The following is a 15,162-nucleotide window of genomic DNA, read 5'->3' as shown; positions in this document are numbered from 1 at the left end:
TGCCGACCATACCTAGGGGCTGCCGCACATTCCCCTGCCGAGCTGTCCGAGGGGGAGCAGTGCCGCCCCGACCTCCCCGGCGCCTCCCGGGACCCCTGCGATCTAACGGGTGATGGACTACCGCTACTACTCCCAGAACCCGGGCCCCCCCGCCGCTCGACTACTACTGAGGATCCCAGTCCCCGACCTCCCTTATTCCTCCGACTGACTGCCCCCGGAACCCCTTTTCCCGTGCCTACCACCACCGCCCCTTTACCTTTACCCCCCTGCTTACTAGACTCAGGCCTACCTACCACCCCTACGGGGGACCCGCTCTCAGACCTGGCCACATCCCGAGACCCCCCCCCCGCCCCTGGAACTCACTCCTTTCGATCCACATTTACGCTTAGGGGCCCCAGGACCCTCCCCCCTTTGGACTATGGCTTGGGCGCCCCCCACTGGCCTACTCCCGCCTCTCTCCGTGGCAGAGCTCCCCTTAACGACCTTCCCGCCAAGAGGGCCCCGGCCGGAGCCCCCTGCACTTGCCTGTTGCCTCCCAGGCCGGCCATGCGGTCTCCCGGATCCAGCCTCGTCATCCTCGTCACTCTCCGATGGAGGGGAAGCCCTCCCAGACCTCCCCTCCGTGGGTCCTGCGACACCAGGGGGCCGCCCGGCCACTTCCGACCCGAAAGCAGCAGCGCCCCCGTCCGCGACATCCTTCTGCCGCCGAGTGCTCATCCGAGGCTCCGTCCGCACGCGGGGAGGCAAGGCCTCGACCACGCGGCTCCCGGGCCTGCTGCCGGTCGCAACCGAAACCCCACTGCTTCCGGGGACAACTTCACCGTGCCCCGTGCCCGGGCTTAGCCTCCTTGGGGGCCTCCGGGCCCTGACCGGTCTCCCGCCATCACCGTCCCGATCCGCCGCCTCCGCCAGGGCAGGGCCGAGCTGTGCCCGTAGCCAGTCCACACCCTGATGCCGTGCTGCCGACCTGATCCCCTCCAGCAAACGCTCCACGTCGTCCATTGGCCCTGCAGAGGAGACAAATAAAATCCAACCAAGCAAAGTCCGCTCACACCGAGGTGAACACAAACTCAACCAGGTAGAAAGTTAGAATGACTCACCTAAAATGGCTGCTCATTTAAATAGCCAATCCTACTTACCCATAATCCAACCCTTGCTTACTTCCTCCTAAGCCCGCCTCCTAACCCCTGTCAAGGCCTTTTTCCGCTTAGCTGCGCTCTAGCTACATGGGGCTACATTTCTCCTGTGTCTCCATAAGTGGGATACCAGAGGACAATAGTGTAAGGAAAGCGTATTGTACATGTGTTTAGAGCCTGCTTGTGGGATTGAGTGTGTGTAGAGTCAGTTCATTGTGGTGTGTTGTTTTGTGTAAATGTCGGTTTAATTTGTTTTGTGTTTGTGGTGTAATATGTATGGCTAGGGGCTGTAGAGAGTGCGAGTATATGTGATGTAGCGAGTGTGTGCATAGGGGATGTAGTGTATGTGTGTATAGATTATGTAGTGTGTGTAGGGGTTGTAAAGTGTGTGTGTTTAGGGAAAGTAGTGTGTTTTTGCTTACAGGAGATCTAGTGTGTTCATTGGAGTCTATAGTCTGTAAGCTCGTTTGAGCAGGGTCCTCTTCAACCTATTGTACCTGTAAGTTTTCTTGTAATTGTCCTATTTATTGTTACATCCCCCCCCCCCCCCCCCCCTCAAAATATTGTAAAGCGCTACGGAATCTGTCGGCGCTATATAAATGGCAATCATAATAATAATAGGAGACCCAGACTGTGTATGTCTTTAATTTAGTGTGTGTAGGTGGTGAAGTGTGTGCCGATAGGGGATCTAGTGTGTGTGGAGAACCCAGAGTGTGCATAGGAGATTTAGTGTGTGTGTGTGTAGAGGATTCTGAGTGTGTATAGGGATTCTAGTGTGTAGGTGTGTAGAGGATTTATAGTTATGTATGGGATGTAGTGTGTGTGAGTTTGTGTTTGGGGTGCTGGGTGTGTTGTTTGGGGTGCAGTGTGTGTAAAGGGTTCTCTGTGGTGTTTGGGGTGCTGTGTGGGGTGTGTGTGGGGTGCTCTGTGGTGTTTGTGGTGCTGTGTGGTGTGTGAGTGTGAGGGGTGCTCTGTGGTGTTTGGGGTGATGTGTGTTGTGTGAAGGGTGCTCTGTGGTGTTTGGGGTGCTGTGTGTTGTGTGGGGGGTGCTCTGTGGTGTTTGGGGTGCTGTGTGTTGTGTGGGGGGTGCTCTGTGGTGTTTGGGGTGCAGTGTGTGTGTGTGTGTGTGTATGAGGGGTGCAGTGTGGTGTTTGGGGTGTAGTGTGATGTTTGGGGTTTAGTGTGTGTATGTGAGGGGTGCAGTGGGGTGTTTGGGGTTTAGTGTGTGTATGTGAGGGGTGCAGTGGGGTGTTTGGGGTGTGGTGTGTGTATGTGAGGGGTGCAGTGGGGTGTTTGGGGTGTGGTGTGTTGTTTGGGGGTGTAGTGTGATGTGGGGTAAAACTAAAAAATATGTATGTGTGGTTTTTTTTTTAATTTTTTTATTATTATAATATTTATGTCCCTCTTACCTTTGTCTGGGAGGGGGACCTTGTTGCTGATCCTGGAGGACAGGTGGGAAATCCCTGGTGGTCCAGTGTGGAGTGAACTGTACCCTGTAGTTCCTGGGGTAGAGTTCACTCTTGCGAGATCGAAGCGCTGCCATAGTAACGGGGTCTCCCTCCCCAGCCGCATCTCAGTGCCCGTGGGCCGGTGGGGAGATAGTTTGTTGCTAGGTCCCTCTAGTTTTAACCCTGCAGCTGAAAACATAGTAGTTTCAGAGAAACTGCTATGTTTCACTGAAGGTTAATCCAGCCTCTAGTAGCTGTCTCACTGACAGCCGCTAGCAGGGCCGGACTGGCCCACCGGGATACCGCGGAATTTCCCGGTGGGCCGCAGCACCTGGGGCCGGGCCGGAAGCCCTGATGTGTAATTTAAATAATTTTCCCTCGGACTGTAATAGCCTGTGTCAGTCCGAGGGAAATAAGGGAGGGAGGGGCTGAGGCTGCAGGGAGGGGCTGAGGCTGGAGGGAGGTCCTGGTGCGGCCCATTTAGGCTGCCAGGGGGCTGGAGGGAGTTCTAAACCTACCTACCTTCAGCAATTCGTGCCTCTATGCTCCGCCCCCGGACTCAAGCCCCGCCTCCAGTGAGCAAACTCCTCCCCCCACATGCTGCTGACCTGGAAGGAAGAGGTCAGAAAATAGAGACATCACCTCCCAGTGCTCCTTGTCTCCCACAGCCTTCTGTGACAGGTAAGTAAGGTGAAGTGGCTATGGTGCTTTAGAGTGCAAAGTTACTTAAAACTTGCCTATAGCTCCTGGGGAATTAATCTCTATATACAAGATAATTTACTAGGCTGGAAAAAAAATATATATTTTTAAAATATTGTGATGTGGAATCTAGAATCCTGTCTAAGACTAAGCCTTGGGAGAGTTACTGCTTGGCCACTTAGTAACAATAATTTATTAGAATTATTATTTTTTTTTTTTTTAAATAACTTTTTTTTTGAGTGTAAACAGAGTATAAATACATATTTAGTTTTGATATACCCCAATAGAAACAATGGGGAGTTTCACTAATCAAGGTGTGTATATATAATATATATATATATATATATATATATATATATATATATACACAGGGAGTGCAGAATTATTAGGCAAGTTGTATTTTTGAGGATTAATTTTATTATTGAACAACAACCATGTTCTCAATGAACCCAAAAAACTCATTAATATCAAAGCTGAATATTTTTGGAAGTAGTTTTTAGTTTGTTTTTAGTTATAGCTATTTTAGGGGGATATCTGTGTGTGCAGGTGACTATTACTGTGCATAATTATTAGGCAACTTAACAAAAAACAAATATATACCCATTTCAATTATTTATTTTTACCAGTGAAACCAATATAACATCTCAACATTCACAAATATACATTTCTGACATTCAAAAACATAACAAAAACAAATCAGTGACCAATATAGCCACCTTTCTTTGCAAGGACACTCAAAAGCCTGCCATCCATGGATTCTGTCAGTGTTTTGATCTGTTCACCATCAACATTGCGTGCAGAAGCAACCACAGCCTCCCAGACACTGTTCAGAGAGGTGTACTGTTTTCCCTCCTTGTAAATCTCACATTTGATGATGGACCACAGGTTCTCAATGGGGTTCAGATCAGGTGAACAAGGAGGCCATGTCATTAGATTTTCTTCTGTTATACCCTTTCTTGCCAGCCACGCTGTGGAGTACTTGGACGCGTGTGATGGAGCATTGTCCTGCATGAAAATCATGTTTTTCTTGAAGGATGCAGACTTCTTCCTGTACCACTGCTTGAAGAAGGTGTCTTCCAGAAACTGGGAGTTGAGCTTGACTCCATCCTCAACCCGAAAAGGCCCCACAAGCTCATCTTTGATGATACCAGCCCAAACCAGTACTCCACCTCCACCTTGCTGGCGTCTGAGTCGGACTGGAGCTCTCTGCCCTTTACCAATCCATCCATCTGGCCCATCAAGACTCACTCTCATTTCATCAGTCCATAAAACCTTAGAAAAATCAGTCTTGAGATATTTCTTGGCCCAGTCTTGACGTTTCAGCATGTGTGTCTTGTTCAGTGGTGGTCGTCTTTCAGCCTTTCTTACCTTGGCCATGTCTCTGAGTATTGCACACCTTGTGCTTTCGGGCACTCCAGTGATGTTGCAGCTCTGAAATATGGCCAAACTGGTGGCAAGTGGCATCTTGGCAGCTGCACGCTTGACTTTTCTCAGTTCATGGGCAGTTATTTTGCGCCTTGGTTTCTCCACACGCTTCTTGCGACCCTGTTGACTATTTTGAATGAAACGCTTGATTGTTCGATGATCACGCTTCAGAAGCTTTCCAATTTTAAGAGTGCTGCATCCCTCTGCAAGATATCTCACTATTTTTAACTTTTCTGAGCCTGTCAAGTCCTTCTTTTGACCCATTTTGCCAAAGGAAAGGAGGTTGCCTAATAATTATGCACACCTGATATAGGGTGTTGATGTCATTAGACCACACCCCTTCTCATTACAGAGATGCACATCACCTAATATGCTTAATTGGTAGTAGGCTTTCGAGCCTATACAGCTTGGAGTAAGACAACATGCATAAAGAGGATGATGTGGTCAAAATACTCATTTGCCTAATAATTCTGCACGCAGTGTATATGTGTGTGTGTGTGTGTGTGTGTTAACCAACTCTATAAACAATTTTATCTGCAATTTTATCTAATATTCCAAAGGCTGGGGGGTAGGATTTTTCAAAAAGCCAAAAAATAAATAAATACATAATTGTAATAAAATAAATAAATAGTGATTTATTATTATTTTAATACATACACACACAATGGCGTACTAAGGGGGAGGGGGGGGGCGGTCCGTCCCGGGTGCCACTCACTAGGGGGGTGCCCAGGGCGCACTTACACAGGGGCGGCATTTCGCCACCCCTGTGTCTTATGAAAAGGGTCCGGTGTGCCGTGTTCGAGTATCCATGCTTGTTTCCCATCCAGCAGCAGCAGGATAACCCGCGTCAACGCTCTTGCGGATTGCGAGAACAGAGGTCCCTGCTGCTGGATGGGAAACGAGCATGCAGAGTTCTGGGCCCCTCTTCACTGCCCATCTATGCTGTGCCACCGGACCACCAGGACCAGGTAAGTGTCAGGGAGGGGCAAACCATACACACTGCTCACTATCCCAGCACTTATTCCACACAACATACACTATACACACACTGCATAAATTATACACACACTCCATACATTATACACACACTCCATACACTATACAAACACTGCATACATTATACACACACTGCATACATTATACACACAAGCTGCTCCACTATACACACACTCCATACACTATACACACAAGCTGCATTCACTATACACACACTGCATACACTATACACACACTGCATGCACTATACACACACTGCATGCACTATACACAGACTGCATCCACTATACAAATGCGTGAATATGTATTCACTATGCATAAACGCACTTATACATGTGTATCTGCATGTCTGTGTATCTGTATGTGTATCTGTTTGTGTGTCTGTGTTTGTTTCGGTGTGTCTGTGTATCTGTATGTGTGCCTGTGTGTCTCTCTCTGTGTGCCGTAATATGTGTGTTTGTATGTGTATGTGTGTCAGTATTTGTCTGTATCTGTGTATGACTGTGTTTCTATGTAACTGCATGTGTGTACCTATGTGTCTGTGTATCTGTATGTGTGCCAGTGTGTGTGTATATGTGAGTATATGTGTATATGTGCATACATCTTAGCATTTCATCTACACTACACACAAATACAACCCTGCATCCAAATGTCAAAACTACATAAAAACACACCACCATATTCAAAAACCACACTACAGAAAAATGCACGCCTGCATTCAAATGCCAATACGTACAAACGCACCAGTACATTCACTCACACATACTCCATACAAAAACATGCTTACATAAAAAATATACAAACACTGCTCAGTGCTAAATACATTTTAAAAAACTGGTTGGTTTTTACATGTTAAAGTTGAGGGGGGAAGGGGTGGGTGCCAAATAAAGGATCCGCCCCGGGTGCCAAATGCTCCAGGTACGCCCCTGTACACACACTAAACAAAGTCTACACTCTCTGCTTCAGCCCATGACAGTGATTGTGTGTGTGTGTGTGTGTCTGCTAGTCAGGGCCGCCATCAGGGGGTGACAACCATAACGGTTGTCACGGGCCCGGCGGCCCTGGGGGGCCCGGCCGCCCGGGCCCCACGTGTAGCGCATGCTGATGGGGCCCATCGGGTGGCCCACTCACTTAGGGCCACCCCATGGGCCCTGTATCTTCAGGGGCCCGGTCAGCGCTGCGGCCGTGCAATAGCGCGACCGGGCCCCTTAAAAAAAAATCCCAACCGCAAAGTACTGCTGGGAGGAAGTGGCCGTCACTTCCTCCCAGCTCCCTCCCCTCCCCTCAGCACCGCGCGGGAGGCAAGAAGGACAGGCCTGCAGCCCGCAGGAGCCACGCCGACTCCCATCAGCCACAGCCTTCCACCTGCAAAAAAAGGTAAGAAAAATTAGCTGTATTTGTGTATGTATGTCTGTGTGTATGTCAGAATGTCTGTCTGTATGTATGTTAGAATGTCTGTATGTATGTTAGAATGTCTGTGTGTATGTTAGAATGTCTGTGTGTATGTTAGAATGTCTGTGTGTATGTTAGAATGTCTGTATGTATGTTAGAATGTCTGTGTGTATGTTAGAATGTCTGTATGTATGTTAGAATGTCTGTATGTATGTTAGAATGTCTGTATGTATGTTAGAATGTCTGTGTGTATGTCAGTATGTCTGAATGTCTGTGTGTATGTCAGAATGTCTGTGTGTATGTCAGTATGTCTGTGTGTATGTCAGTATGTCTGTGTGTATGTCAGTATGTCTGTGTGTATGTCAGTATGTCTGTGTGTATGTCAGTATGTCTGTGTGTGTTAGAATGTCTGTATGTATGTTAGAATGTCTGTATGTATGTTAGAATGTCTGTGTGTATGTTAGGATGTCTGTGTGTATGTTAGGATGTCTGTATGTATGTTAGAATGTCTGTGTGTATGTTAGAATGTCTGTATGTATGTTAGAATGTCTGTATGTATGTTAGAATGTCTGTGTGTATGTTAGAATGTCTGTATGTATGTTAGAATGTCTGTACGTATGTTAGAATGTCTGTACGTATGTCAGAATGTCTGTGTGTATGCCAGAATGTCTGTGTGTATGTCAGAATGTCTGTGTGTATGTCAGTATGTCTGTACGTATGTCAGTATGTCTGTACGTATGTCAGTATGTATGTAAGAATGTCTGTATGTCAGTATGTCTGTACGTATGTCAGTATGTCAGAATGTCTGTACGTATGTCTGTGTGTATGTTAGTATGTCTGTATGTATGTCAGAATGTCTGTGTGTATGTCAGAATGTCTGTGACTGTCTGTGTGTGTATGTCAGTATGTCGGTATGTCTATATGTATGTATGCCAGTATGAATTAATGTATGTCTGTGTGTATGTATGTGATGTCGGTGTATGTGTGTGTAAGTCCTCATGCATGTGTGTCTGTATGTATGTATGTTAGTATGTGTCTATCTGTCACTATGTATGCCTGTGTGTCTGTATATGTGTGTATGTCTCAGTATGTGTGTGTCAGTACGTATGCCTATATGCGTGTATTTCTGTTTCAGTATGTGTGTCTGTTAGTATGTATTTTTGTGTGTGTGTGTGTGTGTGTCTGTGTCCTTTTGTATCAGTGTGTGTTTTTGTGTCTGTGTGTATTCCTGTGGGCGGGATTTGGAGGCGGACCCTGTGGGCGGGATTGGAGGCGGGCCCCAGGGGGCCCAGACCCTGAGCTGAGTTAGGGGCCCCAAAATTTCTGGTGGCGGCCCTGCTGCTAGTGAGTGAGCTTGTGTGTGTGTCAGTGAGCTTTTCTGTACTGAGTGTGTGTCAGTGAGTTTGTCTGTAGTCAGCGTGTGTATATGAATGAGTTTCTCAGTAGTAAGCTTGTGTGAGTGTTAGAGTTTGTACTAAGTTTGTGTGTGTACCAGTAAGTTTGTCTGTGTGTGTCAGTGAGATTGTCTGTCAGTGAGCATATTTGTGTATATCAGTGAGCTTATGTGTATCAATGAGATTGTCTGTCTGTGAGCCAGAGTATCAATGAGCTGTATCAATGAGTCAGTGAGAATGTCTGTCTGCATGCTTGCATGTGTCTGCATGCATGTGAGTATGCTTACTGTATAATTAAACTTTTTACCCTGAACGACCCAATATTTTGAATTAGAGAAAGGAACATACCAATAATATATATATATATGCACATATATATATATATATAAATATATATATATATATATATATATATATATATATATATATATATATATATATATATATATATATATATATATATATATATATATATATATATATACACACACACACACACACACACACACTTTTCAATCCATACCAGGACTCTGGGTCGTCCAATTAATAAAAATAAAAAAAATCTATAGGGTCATTTATCAGGACAATAAAAAGATAATACATACTATATATACGCGCGTGTATATATAGTATTTATCTTTTTATTGCTTTGCTGAATAGCCCTATAGTGTTTTTTGTTTTTTTCTGTGTATTGGACGACCCAGAGTGCTGGTGTGTGTGTGTGTGTGTGTGTGTGTATGTGTGTATGTATGTGTGTATGTATATATATATATATATATATATATATATATATATATATATATATATATATATACACACACACACACACACATATATACACATATATATATACACATACACATATATATACACATATATACACACACATATATACATATACATTTATATATATATATATATATATATTTTATTGTGTATGGGGCTGGCATACATTTTTTTCCAGGGCTGCTTTGTATCCCCAGTCCGGCCCTGGCCGCTAGAGGCGCTTTTGCGATTCTCATTGTGAAAATCACAGTGAGAAGACGCTGGACGTCCATAGGAAAGCATTGAGTAATGCTTTCCTATGGGCGGTTTGATCGCGCGCGCACACTCTTGCCGCGCATGCACATTCGGAGCTGAGAGACGGATTGGGTTGGAGAGCGCCAACGGAGCCTGTTTTTAACCCCTTCAGCCCAGCGGGAAGGGGCCACAAGGATGGGGGGGGGCCTAAGGACCATATAGTGCCAGGAAAACAAGTTTGTTTTCCTGGCTCTATAGTGGTCCTTTAATGACAAACATTCAGATACACATACAGACAAACAAATACCCATGCGGACCAAGAGATACACATACAGACCCACATAGAGGCACACACCCAGACACACAGAGATACACATACATGCACACACACACACATACATACAGACACACACTCATAGTGACAGACCCACATACACACTCAATGACAAACAGATATACACTCTCACTAACAAACACAATGATACCGGAGAAACTGACGGAAGCCAAGCACAGAGAGATGGACACAGGTTTCTTCAGGAAGGAAGAGATTCTTTATTCGATTCACCGACCGGGACTCAGAGGGACTAATGTCACCAAAAAACAGCAAAGTCTGAGCCCCGAACATACAGTGTAGGTTCCTTATATAGGCATATAACTCCTCCCATAATCAGCTCCACCCACATGTATTCTTATCCAATCAACCGAACAAAGACTAACTTCGTGTTTGACCACATGGCTTGCCCAGCACAATGGAGGAGGGGAATTCTATATCCTGTATTCCTACACATGCTCCGTACACTACTGATTGTATCGTTGCCACGTGCAACCAACCGACCGATACATCAGTATATGCACGTACACATACCACGTGGCAATCTCGGCCTACTAAATTTATTTTTACCGAGATTCCACCACAACACATTCACTAACAGACAAGTATACACACAAACACTCACTAACAGACACACACACTCTCACGAACAGACGCATACACACTAGCTAACAGACACACACATTTACTGACAGACACACACTAAGTGACAGACATACACAGTGGTGTATCCTGGTTTTGTGCTGCCCTAGGCAGGACAAAACTCAGGCGCCCCCCCCCCCCCGCGCGCGCCCCCCCACCCAACCCTCCCCCCCCGTCCCGCCCTCTAAATACACACACACACACACAAATTCACTGACAGATACGCATACACTAGCTAACAGACACACACACACACACACTCACTAGCAGACACACACTCACTGTCAGACACATACACTCTCTGATATATAATATAATATATATATATAATATATATATATATAATATAATATATAATATAATATATAATATATATATATATAATATAATATATAAATAATATATATATAATAATAATATATACAATATAATATATATAATAAATATATAAAATATATATATAAAATATATATAATAAATATATAAAATATATAAAATATATATATAAAATATATATAATTATATATATATATATATATATATATATATATAATATATTATATAATATATATATATAATATAATATATATATAATATAATATATATATAATATAATATATAATATAATATATATATAAATAATATATATAAATAAATAATAATATATATAATAATATATATATAATAATAATATATATAATAATAATATATATAATAATAATATATATATATAATATATATATATATATAATAATATATAATATATAATATATATATATATAATATATCATTAATTTAACCTACCCCCCCAGCCTCCTTACCTTTGGGAATGCTGGGGGGGGGGGTTTCTTTACCTCCCTGGGGTCTAGTGGGGCTGCCGGTCGGGTTGCTGGGCTGGTTGCTGGGCTGGTTGCTGGGCGGGCGGGCGGGCGGCTGGCGAGGGAGCTCTTCCTCTGAGCTGTCTGCTCAGCTCCCTCGCGCGCCGCAGAGTGAGGCTGGGAGCCGGAAGATGACGTCATTGTGGCGGAACCTACCTCGCCACTGGGCATTGGAGGGGCCTGGCTGCCTGCCTCTTTCCTGCTGACTATGGCCCCTGGAAAATTGGTACAGTTAAAGATTTATATTTGGGCATATTGTACTGTATATTGCTGCTACTGGCCCTTTTAACAGCATCTATGGACACATTGGGACTTTTGGGACTACTGTCCCTTTAAGACTGTGAAGCATGTTCTAGTGTGCTGCCTGTAATATTGTATATGTATTCATGTGTTAAGTTTAACCTGGGTGATATGTATGCAGCATTCAACTGATTGTTCGGTAGAATCACTCTATTCATTATATTGAGTGAAACTACCGAACAACCAGACCACCCAGGAATAAGTGTGCCTCCAATTACAGTTTGCAACAATGTTGCAAACGGGTAATTAGCAATCAGTGTAATGTATTCTTTGTCCTCTGGGTGGCCGCCATTCGGGAAACAAACACGTGGCGGCGGCCATCTTAAACTACCGAACAGCGGTGTTTTGCCGTCGAGTGTCTGGAACTAAAATCGGACACTTGACTAGGCAAACACCGCTGAGACCTCCATACTTCCAGAAATTCGTATGGAAACTACCGAATGACCCGCCGTTCGGTAGAAAGAACCCCACAAACAAGGGAATTCATTCAAACCCTCTCCAGGCTCTATAACACAGGCAATTCGTCTGTTTTCATTCCCTTGTTTGTGACCGACCGCAGGGCCAAAATGCATGGAACTGTTTTCGGATACTTTACCCATGCGGTCGGTCAAATCTTTGAAAACCCATATCTGCCGAACTGTTCATCCGAATGACTTGAATTTTGGATATGTTTCCCCCCTGAATAAGGGCTATCCAGCGATGCTGGATTTAAAGGTGTACCCCCTGTTTTTGGGGTACATCCAGGAATTGGGGAAAAGTGTGTACTGTATAATTGGGTTAAGTGTTAATCTAAGGGGAGGAAATGTGTGGGAGGTACATCCATGTGATTGGTCAATATCATCCTCCCCCTGGGAGTGTCCTGTATGTACCTGTTTGTGAATAAAAGCCAGGCTGGATGAGCCAGTCCAGAGTTCCTGTTTTACCCTCAAAGTGATGTGTCGTCTCATTATTGGGGGGGAAGGATTTATTGCATGCTGTTCCAGTTGACTGCTAGGAGTACAAGCCTATTCGTATGGTTCCTATTCAATGGTCTACAGCATTCACATGCTTGGGAGAAATTTAAAGGTTTCTCGGATTCAGTGATTGTGGTGTCTGCCAGAGTGCTTGGAGTCCTCAGGAAGCGCTAGGAGCATCCATTAACGGAGGTACCCAGTCGGGGTGCCAGGCGATCCGTTACAGTCATCTTCCGGCTCCCAGCCTCACTCTGCGGCGCGCGAGGGTGCTGAGCAGAGAGCTCAGAGGAAGAGCTCCCTCGCCAGCCGCCCGCCCAGCAACCAGCCCAGCAGCCCGACCAGCAGCCCAGTTAGCCGCAAGGCTAACAAGGCATTTGCCCTGGGCATTTGGGGGCGGCGTTTTTTGCCGCCCCCTGGAAAATGCCGCCCAAGGACATACATACACACTCACTGACAGACACACATACACACTCACTTGTAAAACTTACACTCTCACTGACAAACACACACTCACTAACAGACACCAAACAGACTCACTAACAGACACACAACCAATTACAGACACACACAAAATAACACACTCAGTAACAGACACACACAAAGTAACACACTCAATTACACACAAACACTCACTAACAGACACACACACTCACGAACAGACGCATACACACTAGCTAACAGACACACACATTTACTGACAGACACACACTTAGTGACAGACATATATACACACTCACTGACAGACACACATACACACTCACTTGTAAAACATACACTCTCACTGACAAACACACACTCACTAACAGACACCAAACAGACTCACTAACAGACACACAATCAATTACAGACACACACAAAATAACACACTCACTAGCAGACACACACTAACACAGATACACGTGCACATTTTTTTTATTTTATTTTATTTAATCCCCCAGCCTCCCTACCTTTGGGAGTGCTGAGGGGATTCCACCTTTCCTTGGGGTCCAGTGGGGCTGCTGGGTGGCCGGTCCTGCAGGCAGCGCGGGAGCACTGATCCTCCTGTTCAGCTCCCTTGCGCGCCGCTTACTGATGCTGGAGCCGGAGTGACGTCATATTCCGGCTACAGCATCACTGCAGTGCGCAAAATTACGCCACTGCCAGCCTCAGGGGGCCCTGTGGCTGGCCAGCTCCTGGGCCCCCAGGGAGAAGAGGCTGGAAAAATGCGCCCGTGGCCGCACTGGCGTACATACCGGGTCGCAGGGCGGCCGGGCCCAGTCAGAGCCGCGACCCCTACGACCGCGGTATGTACGCCAGTGTTGGAAAGTATTGTGCATTGAAACAGTTGTGTTTTAGAAAGTGGGCAAAAAGCAAGACAATGTGACATTTTTGATTATTCTTAGTACAGACCTGGTAATAGAATACAAAATAGGTTGTTAAACTGTGTTGAAATGTAGCAGAATTGTATTAGCACAGCAGCAGCATTTAGAAGTCAGGACAGGGCATACATATAGAAATCTCATAGGCAAAATAGCTGCAGTGCAAGAGACAGAGGGAGTGAGGAAAGAAGAAGCCAACATACCTCCTCTCCAGGACCACAGAGAACCTTAAGACAAACAGCCAAATGTTACCAGCAACAGCAATTTTTCCAGCACATCCAAACCAAGCACCAGTGATTATTACTAACATGCTGCATTAAAGGGACTCCCTAGACATGTTACACTCGTTTTAACCCTACAACCGGTCTAGGTTAAAATGCCCCTAGTGGTTGTCACCCCAAAATAGCCAGGTAAAACTTGACTATTGCACTCAGATGGTTTCATAAAGACCATTTGATTAGTGTGATGTTTGCATTCGATTGGCTGAGATCATCAAGATTGGCGAGAGCAACACAGCAAAGGAGAAAAGGTAATTAGAAGTATTTTACTCCATTCTGAAGGGGGTGGGGGTAACTTAAACATGTACTCTAGCACTATAGGATTTGGAATATGTTTGTAATCTTAATTCCATCTAACTCCATTGGTTCAGTACTTCTGCCTTAATGACCATAATGTTTTATTTTGTTGGTTTAAAGCTCTATGCAAAACCTGTTTCTTTTTTCAAGTATTTTACTTACATCTGGCACTAGCTTTGCAATATGTATATTTAGATCTTTTTTTCCATTATCTGTTTATTAAACTAATTTGTTTTGAATTCTTTGCAGGAGATTGCCCTGCTGAATGCTGGATATGGTCCTTTATAAGCCATCTGTTCATATTCTGCTATGATACCTGGAACATAAAGAAATGTGAAAAGTAAAGAAGACAAAAACCTCTAAAATATTCTAATATATCATACTACATGCACCTAATTTAGAGGAGTATACAAGTATATATTTTTAATTTCATTAAAGATGTCAATTCTATAAAATAAGTTTTACTATGAAATAGCTTCAATAATATATTTTACTGTATACAATTTAGAACAAATATATTTTGTGCATCTGTTTAAAGGTATACTTTAGGAACCTAAACAACTTTAGCTTAGTGAAACAATCTTGGTGTATAGATCATGCCCCTGCAGTCTCCAT

At 44.4% G+C, this 15,162-nt stretch overlaps 1 protein-coding gene across 1 annotated transcript in view; it reads left to right on the top strand.

Moving 5' to 3' along the window:
- The window catches only part of LOC134611909 (uncharacterized), a 271,435-nt gene extending 256,540 nt beyond the window's left edge, over positions 1-14,895 (top strand). Inside the window, exon 12 of the mRNA XM_063456262.1 lies at positions 14,797-14,895. Coding sequence (XP_063312332.1) covers positions 14,797-14,835 — 39 coding nt within the window. The 3' untranslated portion in view covers positions 14,836-14,895. The remainder of the gene's footprint in view (positions 1-14,796) is intronic.
- The last annotated feature ends 267 nt before the right edge of the window (positions 14,896-15,162 follow it).

This window comes from Pelobates fuscus, chromosome 1 (assembly GCF_036172605.1).
Source record: "Pelobates fuscus isolate aPelFus1 chromosome 1, aPelFus1.pri, whole genome shotgun sequence".
Classification (NCBI taxonomy): domain Eukaryota; kingdom Metazoa; phylum Chordata; class Amphibia; order Anura; family Pelobatidae; genus Pelobates; species Pelobates fuscus.
Note: the sequence above shows the minus strand (reverse complement) of the source record. Positions and strands in the feature narration are given on the sequence as shown.